The sequence below is a fragment of the Oncorhynchus clarkii genome, chromosome 17 (genome assembly GCF_045791955.1).
Source record: "Oncorhynchus clarkii lewisi isolate Uvic-CL-2024 chromosome 17, UVic_Ocla_1.0, whole genome shotgun sequence".
Lineage (NCBI taxonomy): Eukaryota > Metazoa > Chordata > Actinopteri > Salmoniformes > Salmonidae > Oncorhynchus > Oncorhynchus clarkii.
The window spans coordinates 73179779-73193230 of record NC_092163.1 but is presented as its reverse complement, the minus strand read 5'-3'; the positions used below and the strand labels follow the sequence as shown (position 1 = coordinate 73193230).

Genomic DNA, 13452 nt, shown 5'->3' with positions numbered 1-13452 from the left:
CTTAATGTTTTGTACACTCAGTGTAGACACACATGTACATGTAGCTCTGATAAATAACACACAATGAAACTTGACAAAAAAAAAGAGAAAGGTTTTATTTTATGCTGAAACAGACCAAAATTCTTCAATCCCCCCCTGCCCCACCCTCATTTTTTAGGTGAAAAGTAACAAATTCCACTTGATGATAACAGTAAACTCTTTTAACCTGATGTGAGTGAGCTCAGCTCGTCTGCCTGACAGACTAATAGCAAGGTTTGAATTACAGTAGAGCTAGGGGGCTATAGCCACAATGAACAAATCAGCCTCGATGTGCCCCCCTTCCTCCAAAAAATACTCACAAGATTTCGACGTTGGGCACCCTGGCCCTAAGAGACGGCACCTCTGAGAGTAAAAAAAACTGACTAATAGCATTGCTGAGTCACTGACTAATTGTTAATGTAGGCCTATCTTCTTCGCTCATCCTCCATGTACTTCTTCCAGTCAGCCCACTAGGATCTTCTGGCTGAAGAGATCATATTCCCGGTACAGGATGTAATCTTTGAGCCGGTTGGGTAGAGGCAGGAAATGCCTGAACACTGGGGCCCTGAGACGCAGTCGGCCCAGACAGCTCCGGATCTTCAGACGACAGAGATGCTGAAGACAGCGAGCGTTCTCTATGGAGAGGGATGATGATTATGATGATGATAGACACAGTCAGATATGAGCTAGTCAATTACATAGACTGTCAAGTAGGCCTAGTTCATCAACTGTCTGAGGGACATATTTCGGGTCCAGTAATTATAGCCAATAATTAGGGGCAAGATTTTTACCATGGTCAGGTCGCATGCTCAGGAACAACTCCAGGCCCTCAACATAATCATAGTCATGGACAATCTATGCCTTCCATGAAAACATAACTGTTTTCCCATTGAATGGTTAACAACACACATAGATGTGTTTTGTCCACCTAGTTTTGTTTTATTTATCCACCAACCTTGAACTTTGCAGATATCAGGCCACTGCTTTTGTTCCATCAGAACAGCCTTTAGTTTCGAGCAGAAGGTCACGTGATCGACGTAATCCATCATGATACGCACCACGTGTCCCGAGTGTTCTTTCAACCAGTACACTGAGATAACCTCGCAAAACTGCAAGGAAGCACATCATAGTTTTAGGTAACACTTTACTAAAAGCCTGCAGTTATTACTTAATGCGTTCTAACTTGTTATAAGCATACTAGGAGCCTAACGTTTTAAAGCTAGAATCCTGAATTCAAACGATAAAGTGTATTTTGGGTTCGGATGAATTTATGAAACTTATACGTTTATTCTTCAAGAATCAATGGGTACATATCATTCATTTACATATCCAAAAATGGATGTTGCAACTTTGTATTCTAGCTTTAAGGAACTAAAGAATAATACTTAGCCACATAACCTGACCAGAGAGAAACCCCTGGACCTATTCACCCTACCAATATCCCCCTTACCATGGAGTCGTTGATGACAGAATTTGTCCAGCCCTCATAGTCATCAGGAACATGGGACGCTTCACCGTAGTTGCACTCGAAGCAGCGCTGGACATCGTAGCCATAGTTACAAAGCATGCGCAGGACAACCTCGTCCTTCAAGGCGTACTGCAGCGCGGAGGGGAAGTGGGTGGTATTGATGCGGGAGAAGTAGTTGACGTTGGCTCCGAACCTCAGCAGGACGTAGATCATCTCCAGGTTACCCGACCTCAGAGCCACCTGCAGGAGGGAAGAAAAGTGTGTTGCTGTGTGTTGATAAGTGCACCTTTCTTTCAAACCTTGGTGAATCCACTGCTTTATTACAGTTTTTTGTGTGTGCAACTTTCACAAGTATGTGGTACATTTTCACAATTATATGCACAACAATACAAAACAGATCATCATAATGGTTCATGTTTGAAAACACTAAGCCATTTTCAATTGACTGAGTACAACAAACACATTCACCAAATCACTCTTTCAATTTGAATACATATTCAATCAAAGTATCTGCTTTTCAAAATGCAATATTCATTTTACTTTTGATATGATTTTCTTGTAATTTGTTCACACATTCATAACATTACCCTGAAGAAGGCACAGTGAGGTCGAAACATTGGTGTTTTTAAGCCAATAAATGACTGGGAGGTTATATTTATGGAGTGTGGGAGTCTCTTTGTTTTCATAGCTTAGTCAGCACCTCTACACTAAATCATTTTCTCTGAGTGCTCATGCTTTTTATTAGACTTGTCATTTGTTAACAATACAATTAATTAGCACTTAATCAAACTGCTCAAAACTGATAACTACTCAACCAAAATGATGTAGTGCCTAGTAAACGTACACTACCGATCAAAAGTTTGCGGTCACTTAGAAATGTCCTTGTTTTTGAATGAAAAGCAAAAAATGTTGTCCATTAAAATAACATCAACTTTATCATAAATACAGTGTACACATTGTTAATGTTGTAAATGACTATTGTAGCTGGAAACGGCAGATTTTTTTATGGAATATCTACATAGGCATTATCAGCAACCATCACTCCTGTGTTCCAATGGCACGTTGTGTTAGCTAATCCAAGTTTATAATTTTAAAAGGCTAATTGATCATTAGAAAACCATTTTGCAATTATGTCAGCACTGCTGAAAACTGTTGTTCTGATTAAAGAAGCAATAAAACTGTCCTTCTTTAGACTAGAGTATCTGGAGCATCAGCATTTGTGGGTTTGATTACAGGCTCAAAATAGCCAAAAACAAAGAACTTTCTTCTGAAACTCATCAGTCTATTCTTGTTCTGAGAAATGAAGGCTTCGGAAAATATTCAGGCCCCTTGACTTTTCCCACATTTTGTTATGTTACAGCCTTATTCTAAAATGGATTAAATTGTTTTCCCCCCTCATCCATCTACACACAATACCCCATAATGACAAAGTACATTTTTTGTTGTTGAAATTTTTACAAATTTATATACATATAAAAAAACAGAAATATCATATTTACATACACTAAGTATTCAGACCCTTTACTCAGCCAGGTACATCTGTATTTGGGGAGTTTCTCCTATTCTTCTCTGCAGATCCTCTCAAGCTCTGTCAGGTTGGATGGAGAGCGTTGCTGCACAGCTCTTTTCAGGTCTTTCCAGAGATGTTCGATTGGGCTCAAGTTGGGGCTCTGTCTGGGCCACTCAAGGACATTCAGAGACTTGCCCCAAAGTCACTCCTGAGTTGTCTTGGCTGTGTGCTTAGGGTCGTTGTCCTGTTGAAAGGTGAACCTTCGCCCCAGTCTGAGGTCCTGAGCGCTCTGGAGCAGGTTTTCATCAATGTACTTTGTACTTTGCTCTGTTCATCTTTGCCTCGATCCTGACTATTCCCCAGTCTCTGCCGATGAAAAACATCCCATAGCATTATGCTGCCACCACCATGCTTCACCGTAGGGATGGTGCCAGGTTTCCTCCAGACGTGACGCTTGGCATTCAGGCCAAAGAGTTCAATCTAGTTTCATCAGACCAGATAATCTTGTCTCTCATGGTCTGAGAAAATGTAGGTACCGTTTGGCAAATTTATAGAGGGCTGTCATGTGCCTTTTACTGAGGAGTGGCTTCCATCTGGCCACTCTACTATAAAGGCCTAATTGGTGAAGTGCTGCAGTGATGGTTGTCCTTCTGGAACGTTCTCCCATCTCCACAGAGGAACTTTAGAGCTCTGTCAGAGTGCCCATTGGGTTCTTGGTCACCTATCTGACCATGGCCCTTTCACCCCGATTTCTCAGTTTGGCTAGGCGGCCAGCTCTAGCAAGGGTCTTGATGGTTCCAAACTTCTTCCATTTAAGAATGATGGAGGCCATTGTGTTCTTGGGGACCTTCAAAGCTGCAGAACTGTTTTGGTACCCTTCCCCAGATCTGTGCCTCGACACAATCTTGTCTCAGAGCTTTCTTGACAATTCCTTCGACCTCATGGCTTGGTGTTTGCTCTGACATGCACTGTCAACTGTGGGACCTTATATAGACAGTTGTGTGCCTTTTCAAATCATGTCCAATCAATTGAATTTACCACAGATGGACTCCACCTCCATCAAGTTGTAGGAACATCTCAAGGATGATCAATGGAAACAGGAGCTCAATTTCGAATCTCATAGCAAAGGGTCTAAATATTTACAGTACCAGTCAAAAGTTTGGACACACCTACTCATTCCAGGGTTCTTCTTTAGTTTTACTATTGTCTACATTGTAGAAAAATACTGAAGACATCAAAACTATGAAATAACATATATGGAATCATGTTGTAACCGGGTTCGATCCCGGGCTGTATCACAACCGGCTGTGATCGGGAGTCCCATAGAGAGGCTGACCTTGGTCATCAGTTGAACACATTGGTGCGGGTGGGTGTTAATAAGCGTGGTTAGGCGGGTCATGTTTCTGGGGGACGCATGACTCGACCTTCGCATCCCGAGCCTGTTGGGAAGTTGCAGTGATGAGACAGGATCGAATTTGGGGAGGGAAAAAAAATATATGATTCACCGTTATTTAACTAGGCAAGTCAGTTAAGAACAAATTCTTACTTACAATGAGGCCTTTTGCGGGGACGGGGGGGCTGGGATAAAAAATAATAATAATAATAATAATAATTTTAAAAAACATAGGACAAAACACACATCATGACAAGAGAGACAACACTACATAAAGAGAGACCTAAGACAACATAGCATGGCAGCAACACATGACAGCATAAATACTACATCTGCTGAAATACTTAAATATAACTAAATATATTCCACTCATTATGTGAATTACATTGACAGGTGATAGTGTATCAGTCGACAAAGTCATGTAGAAAAGGTGATCTTGTATAATGTCCCCTGGGGCAGAAATGGTATAGAACACGTGCTACATTTTTACAGGAGCCAACTGCTTCACAGTTTTTTTTTAAATATTTTTTTTTAAATTTTACCCCTTTTTCTCCCCAATTTCGTGGTATCCAATTGTTGTAGTAGCTACTATCTTGTCTTATCGCTACAAGTCCCGTACGGGCTCGGGAGAGACGAAGGTTGAAAGTCATGCGTCCAACCCGGAAGCCAGCCGCACCAATGTGTCGGAGGCTACACCGTGCACCTGGCCACCTTGGTTAGCGTACACCCGCCACAGGAGTCGCTGGTGCGCGATGAGACAAGGACACCCCTACCGACCAAGCCCTACCGGGCGACGCCCAACCCGGTCGACGCTAGGCCAATTGTGCGTCGCCCCCCGGACCTCCCGGTCGGTTACGACAGAGCCTGGGCGCGAACCCAGAGACTTTGATGGCACAGCTGGCGCTGCAGTACAGCGCCCTTAACCACTGCGCCACCCGGGAGGCCCACAATAACCCTATTTCTGATGATTTGTCCTGAGTATGGACTGTATAAGGATAATGAAACTGTAAGACTGACATATTTCTCAACTTGCTCACAACCTGCCATTTGACAGAAATTATATATATATATTTTTGATTGCATGTCAAGTCAAGTTTTTGTTAAAATGATATTTACCATCTACTATTGTTTCTATTCAGCACGTCAAAAAGAACAGTTTTGACATTTGTATCTTGTATTTTTTGCTATTGGATTAAAAGGTAGTTAAAATGACTAAATGGTGAGTTTATCATTATCTGATGTATTGGGGACTAAACTAAACATTCTCGTGGTATTTCACAGAAAAATGTGATTTTGCATGAATGACTCAGGGGTGAAAGATGTGTGAAACCCCAATCAATGCACAATCAAAGGTTCTGAATATAAGATAGGGGGAATTACAAGTGTTATCAGTTTAGTACTTAAAGAGTTTTTGATTGAGAAAAACGAGTTTCTGCGTGTTGATGTCATCAGGGTATTTGACAAAAAGCCACGAGGGCCTGTTTTCAAAAAGTGTCTCAGAGTAGGAGTGCTGATCTAGGATCAGGTTTCCCCTGTCCATATAAATGTATCCATTATGATCTAAAATCCTAGATCAGCATTCCTACTCTGAGACTGTTTGTGAATATGAGGCCTGACCTGTAGGCACTTGACAGGGTCCTGGTTGGGCATGGCCCCAGCCTCCAGCAGCAGCTTGACCGAGGGGACATCATCGTTGGACACCGCAAAGTACAGGGCAGACTTCCGCTGGTCGTCGTAGTTACGTCGGACCCAGGGGTGCAACATGTAGTTTGGGTCATAGCCTGCCTTCAGCAGGGCCTTTAGACACTGTGTGTGACCACCAGCAGCTGCAGAGTGTAAGGGGCTCATTCCACTCTCATACACTGCGTCACAGGTCGTCACAGGGATCAGGATCTTCAGAGCTCTAAGTTATTGAGTGAGTGAGGGAGAGAGAGAAAGGCCAACTGAGCTCTGAAATGTGATTGTGATTTTTAAGCACTAAACTCAGATCTGTGACGAGGTTAAGGGTGCAGTACCGGTGCCACCTACTGTAAATGGCCCCTGTGGGAGACTCTGTGGATGGGGAGGTGTCCGGTGTGTTTGGGGACATTGGCATCAGCTCCATACTCCAACAGCAGAGAGATAATCTCAGGGTTGCCAGAGGCAGATGCCTCAAATAGGATTGTGGCATAATCCTGGGCCATAGACTCCACGTTGGCCCCTGCTGATACAAACAGCAAACAACAACAAATCTGTATTGCTTGTACAGAGCAACAAAAACAAAGTCCATGACATACAAGAACTAGTTGATGCCAATTATACACCCTTATATGGGCCCAAGTCATAAGATACAGCATGTGCTTGTGTAACAGGTATGACCTATCGGCATGCCAACTAAACAAAGCATTTTTATTGGTTAATTGACAGATCATGTGATTTCAACCTCCTGTTTTGTGTTTCCTGGCGGCTTCCCACAGGGGGTGATGCAGTGCAGAGGCGTGATGGATCCTATGCAGACTATGATGATTTAGTTGATGAAATGGTCAATGGGGTTTGAGCTGAACGTTTAATATGAGAAGAAGTAGTATGGATGCCTGCCTGCTGGGCTGCGCCCTTTCCTGTGCCACTTCGTGTGGCCGTTTTGATTTATTTGGTTTGTTGGTATGTTTTGAGTGATTTTAACTAGACTGGTTTTAAGAGTAAAACGTAAGTGAAAATGATATTTATGGGGGAAAAGTAATTAGAAACTGGAATGTGTTGGATACAGAATAATGGAAAAAAATGCCATAAAGGGGACATCTGCAGTTGCTACATCTGATATGTACCCATTGATTCTTGAAGAACACACTTTATAAATTCCTCCTGAGCTTAGTTCAACAATTGTACCACATCAGAACCAAAATATAAGCTTGCTTTACTCCAATATTTGTAAACAAAGTAAATGTAAACAAACACTGTATAGCCTCATCTCAAAACATGGTTAAAATGATATCACTTTGATATCATTTCACCAGCCCCTCCCTCAGCTTTTTACTAAAACAGGGGTGGGGATAGGCTTTGTTATTATATCCACTGCAGATTGCCACATTAAGAAAATAAACATCCCTTTTGTTGTCTGCCTCTTCTTCACTCTGCCTGCTCAACCCAGACATAGAACCTGTCACTTTTCCACCTTGTGACACAGGGACATTAGTACAGTACAAGTAAAATAATCTAATTGAGCCAAGGGTTCCCAAACTTTTTCACTTGGGGAACATTGTCTATTTCTATGGGAATAAGCACTGTTCATGACACAAACTGTTCACACCCCTCTTGTTGGTGGAGAGAATTTAGCTTATTCCCTGCAATTCGACACATGTTGCCGTTTCAGAGCAAATTTTCTTGCAATTCTATACATTTTGCCATGTCAAATGTGTATTCATGTGATATTTGAGTGACAAAAAAATTACAACAATATCTAAGGGCTAAAAAAACCCAGAAAAAAAACGTTAGCTGACATGGGCTAGTTGACCTGGACATTTCTGACAAGTTATAAATATCTCTCTAAGTTATGCAATGACTAACATGACAAGAGGAATTGATGATGATCTACACAATTTCGAAATTATATACGTATACAGTACCAGTAAAAAGGTACTTACTTTGCCTTGAATTCTAAATAAATCCCAGACAGTGTCACCAGAAAAGCACCATCACACCTCCTCCTCCATGCTTCACTGTGGGAACCACACATGCGGAGATCATCCGTTCACCTACTCTGCGTCTCACAAAGGCATGGCGGTTGGAACAAAAATCTTAAATTTGGACTCATCAGACCAAAGGACAGATTTCCACTGGTCTAATGTCCATTGCTCGTATTTCTTGGCCCAAGCAATATGCTTCTTATTATTGGTGTCCGTAAGTAGTGGTTTCTTTGTAGCAGTTCGACCATGAAAGCCTGATTCATGCAGTCTCCTCTGAACAGTTGTTATTGAGATGTGTCTGTTACTTGAACTCTGTGAAGCAGAGGCTGCAATTTTTGAGGCTGGTAACTCTAATGAACTTATCCTCTGCCGCATAGGTAACTCTGGGTCTTCCTTTCCTGTGGCGGTCCTCATGAGAGCCTGTTTCATCATAGCGCTTGATGGTTTTTGCGACTACACTTGAAGAAACTTTCAAAGTTCTTGAAATTTTCCGGATTGACTGACCTTCACATCTTAAAGTAATGATGGTCTGTCGTTTCTCTTTGCTTATTTGAGCTGTTCTTGCCATAATATGGACTTGGTATTCTACCAAATAGGGCTATCTTCCGTATACCACCCCTACCTTGTCACAACACAACTGATTGGCTCAAACGCATTAAGAAGGAAAGACATTTCACAAAATAATTTTTAACAAACCATCCCTTATTATTGAAATGCAATCCAGGTGACTACCTCATGAAGCTGGTTGAGAGAATGCAAAGAGGGTGCAAAGCTGTCATCAAGGCAAAGGGTGGCTCTTTTGAAGAATCTAAAATATATTTAAATTTGTTTAACACTTTTTTGGTTACTAAATGTTTCCATATGTGTTGTTTCATATTTTTGATGTCTTCATTATTACATTATTATTCTACAATGTAGAAAATAGTAAAAATAAAGAAAAACCCTTGAATGAGTAGGTGTGTCCAAATTTTTGACTGGTACTGTATATACATATAATTATATAATTTTGGGGGTCCAGGCCCACCCCACAGTTTGGGAACCACTGACATAGGCTACTGTACCTTTCTGGACGAGGGCTTGGACTACCTTCACATGCCCACACTGAGCAGCAAGGGCCAGGGGCGTGAGCCCATAGTCAGACCTGGCGTCTGGGTTGGCCCCAGACCTGAGAAGCAGCTCCACAAAGTCCTCCCGTCCCAGCTTGGCAGCCTCGTGGAGGGGGGTCCTGCTGTGACATCCCTCCAGGTTCACATTGCTACCGAACTCCAGTAGGAGCTTGGCCAGGTCCAGACGATCGTTTCTGATAGCTGTTGGATGGAAGGAAGAAGTGGGATAAGTCTGTAATGATCCTACATGTCCTAGAGTTCTTCTCATTGTCAGGACTACATAGGCTTACATTTGGACTGTCTATTGTTCTGTCAGCTCTACATTCAGTTATTCCCAGAACCAAATATCATGTGAGCTGGAGTCTGTCACGAGAGACTAACCTTCAGTATGTTTTCAGTGTATTAATAACAGAGGATGCAGACAGGTTTACCTATAACTAGCGGTGAGTCCTCTTCGTCATCCTGGCAGTCAGAACTGGAATGATTCTGTAGCAGAAAGGTGGCGTTCTCTATCAGACCCCGCTCCACCGCCAGGAACAGAGGTGTCTTTCCCCGGTCGGTCCGACATTGCACTGCATCTTGACTCGACGCTGAGGAAGGCGTACATCAAGTCAGTCTTATGATCTATCATTATACTTTAAATATTATTTTGTCATTGAAAGAAAACGTGAACTCATGTTCACATTTGACTATAGTGAACAAAAATATGAATGCAACATGTAAAGTGCTGGTCCCATATTTAATGAGTTTAAATAAAAATCCCAGAAATGTTCCATATGCAAAAAATGATTTTCTCTCAAATCTTCTGCACACATTTGCTTACATCCCTGTTTGTGAGCATTTCTCTATCCACCTGACAGGTGTGGCATATCAAGAAGCTCCTTAAACAGCATGATCATTACACAGGTGCACCTTGTGCTGGGGACAATAAAATGCCACTCTAAAATGTGCAGTTTTGTCACACAACACAATGCCACAGATGTCTCAAGTTTTGAGGGAGGGTGCAGTTGGCATGCTGTAGGAATGTCCATCAGAGCTGTTGCCAGAGAATTTAATGTTAATTTCTCTACCATAATCCGCCTCCAACATTGTTTTAGAGAATTTGGCAGTACGTCCAACCTGCCTCAGAACTGCTGACCAAGTGTAACCACGTCAACCCAGGACCTCTACATCCAGCTTCTTCACCTGCGGGATCGTATGAGGAGGGGGTGGTTTGGAGTATTTCTGTCTCAATAAAGCCCCAGCGGCTCACAAGTGGGTGGGCCTATTCCCTCCCAGGCCCACCCATGGCTGTGCCCCTGCCCAGTCATGCGAAATCAATAGATTAGGCCTAATGAATGTATTTAAATGGACTGATTTCTTTATATGAACTGTAACTCAGTAACATCATTGAAATTGTTGCATGTCGCATTTATATTTTGGTTCAGTGTACTTTCGAGCTTTGAAAACATCAGACAAACTTTCATTTTGGTGTTTAATGTCCCTTTGATTGTTTGTATCTTCTCGAAACAATGCATGATTTAATTGACCCTTGTGTGTAGGGATGTACTAGACGAGACAAAGATATACAAACCTGCAAAGGTGACCTCTAGAATATTTTGGTTCTTCTGACTAACGGCCTCATGTAGGGGGATCCAGCCTCTGTTGTCCACTTCAGAGAAAGCACTCTGGCTGACAGACAGCTGGCGGAGAGCTGCTTCATCACCTGGCAAAAAACCAGGAAGCAGAGAGGATTATCAAGGAGACACTGTTATGGAGACACAGTAAATAACCAATAGTGCAGAACCGGCACTCACTACTCACCTTTTCTGATGGCGGAGAAGATTTTTACATTATCTGTTATATCTTGACTGTGGAAAGAAAAAAGTCACACCATAAAAGCTGTGCCACCAACCTCATGATGAAGGTGTGAGTTCCAGATACAGACTTTATAATTTATAACCTCTTTATGTCTGGAGAAGTGTTTACAATCTCAGGACCAACGTAAAATGTATAACTATCCTACTATCTGGGCAGACCTGTGTATCTGTGTCTGGTGTGCTTCTAAAGGTTCACAAGGGTGAAGCAAGAAGCTGTGTACCTGCACTCATCCCCTAGGCTGGAATCCTGCGATTCATTCTGCTTGTTACATTCCAGAAGACTCTGTTCAATCATGTATTGAGTGTCCACATCCTCATAGTCGTCCCCTTCATATCCTAGTTCGTCAAAGTGCATGTCCAGGCCTCTTGCAGTCTCTCTAGTGGGGATCTCTCCAGCTAAACTCAACAAGACAAACTATCACCTGGCATGACCTATGGCCTACAGCATGGCATGCATGTGACAGGCACATCCCTTCACAATCAATCGACCAGGTTTACATTGTTTACTATGCCTAACAATAGTCTTAGTTGGTTTGGTGGATATGCCCAATAATTTACACAGACTCATTTAATTTGGCATGTTGCATCATGTGTAACAAAATAACAGGTATCCAGGTCAAGATATTCATAAACACATCCACGCAAACACATAGAAGTTCGTGAGTCATAACCCCTTGTTGTGAAATGTCAAGCATGCATGTGTTCAACGGCTCATGGCGCAGTAAATGGCAGGTTTCAAATGTTCCATTTTAAGGATGCATTTGTAATGAAATGTGATACAGTGTTTCAATCTTCATCTAATTAAGGGCTGTAGGTCTATAGCTAACAATCTCATGGATTTTAGAATTCTTCACTTTTTTTTTTACATATTGAAGAGAAAAAAACCCTTACAGTAGACATTTAGTGTAGGCCCACGACTCATTTATATGAACTTTTCATATGATCTAACACACCAAGACTAGGTTTATACTATGATGCAGTTTGTTTTCTTTTACCTTTCGTAATCAGGCTGTAATGTGGCTATGGCGTCCTTCGTGGTTTAAAGGGGATCTGTTTTTCTCCATTCTGGGGCTATTTATACCTCCCCTGCTATAAATACCTGATCATGAGACAGACCAGCACCCAGGGTTTCTCTGTACCTCTGGCACACTGAACGACACTCACTGACACACTTTTCCTGCTCCTGCATGTTGCTACTGATAGACACAAACAGATTCACTTTTATGACGGAATTACTGCTTTTATAAAGATTATAGACTAGAGCAAGTATATAAGAAAGAGATGCATGAAAGACTATTTGCATGAACATTCTTCCTTTAAGATACACAATTGAACAGTTTACAGTTTTGAAAGCGGAAAGAATGCATGCAATACCTTCTAAGTGAATTCTCAGTGCATTATTTTAAATAAGACAATTGAATCACCACCCATACTTATGTGAAAATGTCCAGTGTAATGAAGTGTCTGTCCATCATTACTCACCGACAGCATCCTCCAGGAAGAGTGTTATCATTCACTGTTTCTCTGTGCTACTCCAGTTGTTTGAAGGTCACCAGACTTCTGCCTGTGGAGAGGATGGATGGGTTGCTGCCCTGCACAGGCTCTGGCTGCTGGATTCCTGTCACTCACTATCACCCATGTCTCATCACTCACCAGACACCTCCACTGAAGTGATCAATGTAATCCTCTCTGCCTCTGAAGGAATGCTGTGAGAAAAGAGAACCGTGAGATCACTCTTGGCAACAATCACAATCTCTCTTATTGAACCTGATAACCTTACAGGAAGTTAGGCTAAGTGGATGTACTGGTACTGGTACTTCCTGTATATAGCTCCATTCTTGTGTCTTTTATTTTATTCCTCGTGTGTTACTATTTTCTTTTTAAACTCTGCATTGTTGGGAAGGGCTCGTAAACAAGCATTTCACGATAAAGTCGACACCAGTTGTATTTGCGACATGCGATAAATAATGATTTAAAGCTCTGGAATGATTTACACAAAATATGACAATTTATATATAATTTATATGAACTGTAACTCTGTAAAATCGTTGAAAATGTCACCTTGCATTTATATTTTTGTTCAGTATAAAAAGGATTAGGGAAAGTACAGATTATTCTCACAACATAAGAATGATCTGACAGCATGTTTTCTGTCTGTGACAAAGTACTAAACGAACTGAAAGAATTTCACCACTGAATTATAATTTCAGCAGCAGCTGGCGACGAGTCCACGTGATCTTTTCTATTCAAACTGTCCATTTCATATCCTTTCTATTATTCCCAAACATGTCACTTTCATAATCTGCAGCAAATCCTCTTCCACCCCAACACCAAATAATTTGTCATTCAGGTTAACACTGCATGTCTCAATATGTCTAGACTATTGCACATTGCATCAAACATCAAAATGTAATCCTATTAATAATTGGGATGAAA

General features: G+C 41.7%; 1 protein-coding gene across 4 annotated transcripts; it reads right to left on the bottom strand.

Moving 5' to 3' along the window:
- Nucleotides 1-81: 81 nt before the first annotated feature.
- On the bottom strand, nucleotides 82-12717 carry LOC139371419 (ankyrin repeat and SOCS box containing 14a). 4 transcript variants are annotated; one of them, XM_071111818.1, is made up of 12 exons: nucleotides 12499-12717; nucleotides 12012-12212; nucleotides 11238-11412; nucleotides 10961-11007; nucleotides 10731-10862; nucleotides 9589-9747; nucleotides 9113-9358; nucleotides 6418-6589; nucleotides 6007-6292; nucleotides 1469-1726; nucleotides 974-1127; nucleotides 82-653 (listed from the first exon to the last, which is right to left on the bottom strand). In XM_071111818.1, exons 3-12 carry the CDS (start codon nucleotides 11369-11371, stop codon nucleotides 481-483), a joined length of 1761 nt encoding a protein of 586 aa, XP_070967919.1. In that variant the 5' UTR covers nucleotides 11372-11412; nucleotides 12012-12212; nucleotides 12499-12717; the 3' UTR covers nucleotides 82-480. The 4 variants fall into 4 exon arrangements, with proteins under 4 accessions (XP_070967919.1, XP_070967917.1, XP_070967918.1 ...); XM_071111816.1 differs by having other exon boundaries at nucleotides 6418-6592; nucleotides 12499-12703; XM_071111817.1 differs by lacking the exons at nucleotides 12012-12212; nucleotides 12499-12717 and having other exon boundaries at nucleotides 6418-6592; nucleotides 11238-11586.
- Nucleotides 12718-13452: the final 735 nt, after the last annotated feature.